Genomic DNA, 7,322 nt, shown 5'->3' with positions numbered 1-7,322 from the left:
GACCCCAGCACTGGTCGGATTTCAACAATTGCCATTTTGGACAGAGAGTCGCCCTATGTGAAGAACAGTTTATACAACGCAACATTCCTGGCCACAGACAACGGTATGTAAGCATTCAAGTGCTTCTGCAGTTGCCAAAAATACCTTGGTGAGCTTATGTGATGCACAGGTTTTATGGTCTGGATGTTTTACTTAGACTGTTACACAAGGACCTTTTTTTTTCTTTCTTTTTTTTTTTCTTAAGACCATTACTGCCAGTGTGTTCAAGGGAAGCTAATGTYTCCTTTTTTCAGACAGAAGCCCAGTGGATGTCTAATGTAGCCCAGCTCTCAAGGGTCAGTCTTCCACCCAGCATTCCTTTGACTGCTTTTTGTAATGTTTTTCACCTGGAGCAGCTGCCTTGTTTACAAGCCCCAAATATGTCCTCCAAGCTTGAAGCACTATCATGAACGTGGCACTTGGCGTATCAGCAGCACAGACCGCTTTAGCTGGAGGTTAATATGTTAGCAATCCCCAGAATCATCCACCATGTGGATGTTTTCACCTTCTATTTGCACTGGCAGGATTTACCTCTGTTCAGGTTTACCCTGTTCTATGGGGCATAGCTTAGGCCAATAGGCTTAAAAACTCTACCAATAAAGAGGTTTCTCAGCATTAATGGGTCAGGATTGGATGACTAGCTCCTTTGAGCGTGGCCTGAATGGCAAAAAAGCCTCTTAGCTGGGTGACTACATAGAGGAGCCTGAGAGGAGCGACAGTGGGCTCTGTTTGAATGCTTTAGTATTCCTATCCGAGTCCTTCGTCAGGAAGACGTTTTCAGGAACACAAACGCACACAGCAAACGTTCTGATATCCACCTCTGTCTCKGCACCTCCTCACTTGAGATTAAACTCCGAGATCAGGTCGCAGTTTGTATGGGRCTACGGGAGTAAACCGTGATTTAATGTGCCAATGAAGAAACTATACTTTAGTTTCCATTGCTGATAGAGAAACAAAAGATGCCMGTTTGTTTACMAATATATCTGAAAATGGGCAACGTTTTAGGTATTTTTTCAGAAATCCTTCCTGTATTTGATTAAAGATGTGTTTGTCCATCCAGGCAAAACCCCAGCAAGCGGCACAGGCACCCTTCAGATCTACTTGGTGGATNACTATACTTTAGTTTCCATTGCTGATAGAGAAACAAAAGATGCCCGTTTGTTTACAAATATATCTGAAAATGGGCAACGTTTTAGGTATTTTTTCAGAAATCCTTCCTGTATTTGATTAAAGATGTGTTTGTCCATCCAGGCAAAACCCCAGCAAGCGGCACAGGCACCCTTCAGATCTACTTGGTGGATATCAACGACAATGCGCCAAAGGTGTACCCCCATGAAGCAGAGGTATGTGAAAAACCTGAGCCAAACGCCATCAACATCACTGCGCTRGATGGAGACCTGAACCCCAATGCAGGCCCTTTCGCCTTCGAGTTRCCCCACAGGCCCCAGGACGTCAAGAGGAACTGGACCCTAACGAGACTAAACGGTGAGATACGGAACAATCTCAAATTCTGGCCAGATTCATATAGTGGCCATTTGTGCTAGTTTAAACCCCCCTGGGATAATGAGATTAAATTAATCTTCAAATTGCAATTCCCAGAATGTCAGACACRATGAGTCAGCTTTTTTTTTCATTTCCTCTTTGAAGTCGTTACAATAAAGCAGAAAAGAATGTGGTGTTTTTCTTCTTTCTGTTTTTTCAATAAGTGCCATGTGTGTGTCATAAAAGTCTAAAACAAAAAAAACAAGGTTGATCGCTCAGCAGTTTGTCATTAAAGCTTTAAGATTTTAATCTTCAATTAGCCTGAGCGAAACTTGGGAAACATGTTTAACCGTTTGTAAAAGCATACCTTGGAGGTGTCAGACCTATTTAGTAATTTATTAATCTTACCAAATAGGCTTTAATTATTTATGCTAATTTAAAACAAAACCATGAGCATGCAAACTCATTTGTTATGTGTTCAGCTATTAGATAGTGGGAGATGAAACGCAGTGAATAAATCTTAATAGGATAATGGCATTTGGATTATCGCAGCTGGGAATTTAGCCTAAGCAGCATTATCAAAAGGTATTCAGAAGATTTATAAGCTTCAAATCCAAATCCTGACCATGTTTTGGATTAGATATGCTGATGCAACTTCCAGGTAGGAATTTATGCTGCATGTTTATGATAAAARGAGTGTAATCATGGTGTGAACAGCATCTAGACAAACAACTGAGTTTAGGAGTAAATCCCCTGTGAAAAACCTGATCTCCGAAACAAATATATTAGTTTATATTAAAACGCACTGAGCTGCTTAATCTTAGATGTCACCTTTCCATATGTTTTTCCTTTAAGGATACATTTAGAATCGTATAACAGTCTTTTTTTTTTTCTCTGTTCCTCCTTTTTTAGGTGACTATGCTCAGATGAGCCTTAAGATTGGCTTCCTGGAAAGTGGGATCTATGAGGTCCCCATCATAATCACAGACTCAGGCAACCTGCCYATGTCTAATACCTCCTACCTGCGGATTAAAGTGTGTCAGTGCGACATGAACGGAGACTGCACTGACCAGCAGCACATCATGGCCGCTGGTCTGGGCACGGGAGCCATTATATCCATCCTCCTCTGCATCATCATCCTTCTCAGTGCGTATCCCTGCATCTTCCTCCCAAACTGCACATCACATCAGCAAACACAGGGATTATGAGGGAAGATATCCACAGTATCTCTAGATTACTGTTGATTATCAAATAGATAACGTTGATCAGGCCCATGTCCAAGGTCCTAAAATATTGGATCTGATTTTAAATTTTTACAATAATTTGCAAATTGTTTATTTCCTTTCTGTAACATGAGACCTCTCTCTGTTGCTGTATCATTCAGTTCTCGTGCTAATGTTTGTGGTGTGGATGAAGCGCCGTGACAAAGAGCGTCAGGCCAAACAGCTGCTCATCGACCCCGAAGACGATGTGAGAGACAATATACTCAAGTATGACGAAGAAGGTGGTGGAGAAGAGGATCAAGTAAGGACTACTATTCTATTTTATTCTTAGTCTCTTAGTAGTTGATTCTTAGATCAGTTTTATTCAACTCCGTAGTAAACGAAATAAAATTCATTATTGATACAGAAACATTTGCTGCATGGTCTTCAATCGGTAAGTTATAAAAAAAAAATTTAAAAAAACATTTAGCAAAAACTGAATGAAAGTAGAGTCTGCTTATAATAAGACTTGTATTAAATTGTCTGATTTATTCTTTTTTTCTCCATAAAATGTATGGCCAAACATGCTGTGGTTATTGATAAGCTTGTGATTTGTTTTTAATGACCTTTTCCATATGCATTTTATCTACATAATTCACTTGAGAATTACAGAAAGGCACCAACACATATTGTATATAACTTGTATTGCAAAAATAGAGGTGGCAACATTTATTGGCAACACTGTTAAAGATTTTAAAGGAGTTTAGACTAAATGCATTGTGATAAAAATATCGTATTTTCCAGACTACACACGTCTACATATTGCTGCATCGGTCAAAAAATGAAGAAATGCATATACTTTGAGTTTGACGTTTGCTGCCAGTTTCTGGTGAAATCATTGGGTAAAAATGTTGTCAAAGGGTTAAGAGAAAAACACTTTTGACACTCCTCCGAAGGCGGGGTGTCAGAGCAGGAGCTTCTTAAAAAAATTTGGCACCTTGAAATTGGCTCGTTTAAGTCATTTTTGGTATAAATGTCATTTTTTTAACAACTGACGGCAACGTAGTTGCTTGCATTGTGCCATTTTACAGCAATGCCCCTTTACGATGAAGGTCTGGGGACTAAGATGGCCACAGAAGAATGAYGATCAGTGTTGATGTGGCTAAAGACTTTGCACAGCTATCTTCCTACCTATTGATGACTCGTTTTCARTTTAGTGGCAGAGTCCAGCAGGTCATTTAAAATATCATAGTAATTTAATTTATGATGTCATGCACGCTTGACATCATCACTTATGTGAGAAAAACACACTTCCACTTAAAGTTTTAGTACCACTAAGCTTGTCTGGAGTCGCTCCTAAACAAGACTTAAGATTAACATATATCCATGATAGTCCTAGCCCTAGATTGATTTTAATTTGAAATTGGCATTAGAAAGCTTGTAAGGTTATTTTAGCAGTCTTATTTCAATGTTTTCTTGGAACATACCATTCCAAGCAAAGCTTCAAACCGCTATTGAAAAGATGATACAAGGCAAATGTTCTCTTGTTGTTGAGGAGAATGATTCAAGATCCATCTCTGACACACACATGCAGTCAGGCTGAATCAGCACGGGAACAAAAAGCACCTCTTGGAAACTTTCTGCAAGCACATTTACCGTTTTTCTTGTAATATTTCTGCCTTTTTCTTTCTCCAAGATACACTTCTGAATCACTCACATTGAAGAACATTTTTCTATTGTACAGTACTTCTTTATTGAAAATGGAAGACTTTTTTTTTCTTCCCTCTCAAAGGAAGCTGGGAATCAAAGGCTGGAATCAATAAGGCAAATACATTTTGATCCAATTGGTTCTGGAAGTATTGGAAATGTTTTGTCAACTGGAACAGCTTCCCGCTTCACAGCCCTAATGCACACACAAACAATAGAAATGCAGTGCCACAGGCATCAATAATGTCCCATCTCTGTATCCTCCTGCGCTGATCGGACACGCACAGAATTCAATTGTCCTAATAACCCCTTGTTAGCCTAACGGAATCATTTCATAAAAAAAAAAAGGCAGGATTTTACCAAATGGGCTATTTTCCTGCTGCTGGCTGAAGTGCTTTGGTGGCTTAGGTATAACAGAAATGTGCGGGAGACCCCAGCCTGACCCGTCGCAGTGCCAAATTAGCTTCAGAGACGTGTAATTGGTGAGCTGATGTCATTTAGAGACAGACATCTGCTGGGGTGCAATAATGAAGCCACGTCTAAGGTAACAATATGACTGGAAAGCCATTACACATCTGCCGGTGATTAGGCAGGAGGGAGAACACCCATTTGTCTATTAACATTCTCAGTCTCACTCATAAAATGCACAAACCTGTGGACCAGAACATGTTGAAAAGGGAAACTGTGGCACATAACACCCCTCAAAGGCAAATGAGTGGGTGCAGCGATTTATTGAGGGAAAACAAGCTTCCCGTTTGGCAGAGAGGGGCCAGGGCGTCAGGAGAAAATGGTCTTGTCTGTGGAATGGGAAGCGGAGTCAGTGTTGGGTAAAAAATGGGTCCGACTTTCCCAGCGATGTAGTCTTTATAATGCCCACCTCTGTTCTCCCTATCTCCCACTGGGGGAGGAAATTGAAGTGTCAGACCATTGGGTGCTCTCACAGAATGTGATTTTAGTTGCCTCTGTCATCGTCCCGGTTTGTACGGCTTTGTATAGACCTCATTTCATCAAAGGCAGACAGGTGATCAGCTTTCACTCCCAGGAAATGGTAAAAAAGAATAAATAAATAAAAAACAGAAATAATAGCAAAATGAGAAGTGGTTGTGCACAGTTTCCCTTTAGAGAAAGGAGAAGAAAAAAAAGCAAACCAAAAAAACAGGTGATTCATCTCCTTAAAATGACCTCAGATTGATTTGATTCATATTTACCTTTGATAGGGTTGTGGGAGACATGCTGTGAAAAAAGGCAGGGTTTTCTCTCTTCCCCTTTTCTGTTGCAACAAGTGAATCAAATCAAAATCTTCTCTGAAAGCATTTTCTCCCTTCAAGGAAAAGAAGGCCATGTCATTGCATTTGTAATATTTTAAAAGAAATCGTGCTTACTTTGCTTTAACACAAGATTTGCTTTTTGCAGTCGTCGTGACTTAATTCTAATAGCACGGAACCAAAGGAAGTAATTACCTCGTCCACATCCAAATGTTATTACTGAAACTTAAACGAGAAAGGTGGTACTGTGTATTTAAGCTACTTAACCCCAGAATGAGAAGGGGGGGCAATTTGCCTAAAGACACACTATCTGGTGACCGGCACATATGTTTCCATTTGTCATTCTACGCAAAAACTGTGCCTTGCTGGATGCTCAAATAATGTATAACACCAAAATCTATTTTACCTAGACATGCAAATACTTTGAATGGTATAATGAAATAGTTTAATGTAGATAGTTGGCAGAGGCTGGTATGATTTTCTTTATTTTTTGGGTTTCTTCAGCTTTTGAAGGCATAAGCAGTATTCATGTATTGCAACGTTGGTAAAGTGATGAAATTACTTGGCTGGCAGATTAAACAGGATGTGAGTCCACAGTTGTCTGCTGAAAGATAGTCCTTGCAGTTTGTTGTTTTACCGATAATGGTGTCCGTTCAGCCTCTCCATTGTCCTACAAGCTCACAGCCGTTTCCTCTCAGGCTTCTTTCTATTGCCAGGCAAACGACAACGTATAGCTCCAGTAATTTTGATAAACCTGTAAAAGACAAAAATATGTTCAAAACATTTGTGAAATGTATTTATTTACTCCCTTAAATATCAGTAAATGAATTTTAATSATGCTATTTACAACAGTACTATCACTATTTTTACATATAGTGATAGTTATTTTTGGATATYACTACCCAACACTGGAATAACTAATTAATTTCATCTCAAAACAACGAACAATTATTCTTACTCTTGGTAAGAATGTTACAAGAGTAATATGTATGATTTTATTTTACATAAATGTAGGCAAAAATACCCATGATGTTAAGTAGTTTTGAAGTGGTTATAACTTTTGGTGGATTTGTTCTTTAAAGAGAAATAAAATGGTGTTGGTGAGGTTTTTTTTTTTTCAGGTTGCTTGCCTACAATGGGTTGGATAACACTCAGTGTGTTAATTGGAAATTTTTCCAAACAGCCAAAGTASCTTATCTAAAAAACAAGGAAAATGTTTAGCATTGTTCATTCAGCAAAGCTTAGTGCCTATAGGCAGTAACAAGGAATCTTTTGGTCTTGTATGGGCTTCATACACCAGGAGATGGCTTTGGTCGCACCAGTTCTTTCTTTGGCCTCTTTTTAGAGGTTCTTAAAACTGTAGAAATGGTGGTGCTTGTTGAGGTTTTGATGCCATAACTGAGTTTTAGCGTTAAACAGTGCATGTTTAATGAATGAATAAAAGGTTGTGCTGCATTAATGTATCAAATTCTACTCTTGGTAGAATTTGCTTTGCTTCTCCTCAAATTGTTATAATATTACCACTACAAATGGCATCCAAAGTTGGATACATCCAAAATTATTTTGTAAGGTTTATGTTGGATCTGAAAGTGCAGTTTGGCCTCCTCTGTCGGTATAGAAGTTGTTT

General features: G+C 39.0%; 1 protein-coding gene across 1 annotated transcript in view; it reads left to right on the top strand.

The window, feature by feature from the left end:
* The window catches only part of cdh2 (cadherin 2, type 1, N-cadherin (neuronal)), an 88,301-nt gene that overhangs the window by 66,952 nt on the left and 14,027 nt on the right, over nt 1-7,322 (top strand). The window contains exons 11-14 of the mRNA XM_008434185.2: nt 3-103; nt 1,291-1,524; nt 2,434-2,667; nt 2,906-3,045. Of these exons, the coding sequence (XP_008432407.2) occupies nt 3-103; nt 1,291-1,524; nt 2,434-2,667; nt 2,906-3,045 (709 nt within the window). The remainder of the gene's footprint in view (nt 1-2; nt 104-1,290; nt 1,525-2,433; nt 2,668-2,905; nt 3,046-7,322) is intronic.

Source organism: Poecilia reticulata, linkage group LG17 (genome assembly GCF_000633615.1).
Source record: "Poecilia reticulata strain Guanapo linkage group LG17, Guppy_female_1.0+MT, whole genome shotgun sequence".
Classification (NCBI taxonomy): domain Eukaryota; kingdom Metazoa; phylum Chordata; class Actinopteri; order Cyprinodontiformes; family Poeciliidae; genus Poecilia; species Poecilia reticulata.
This window is presented reverse-complemented; position numbering and strand designations above follow the sequence as displayed.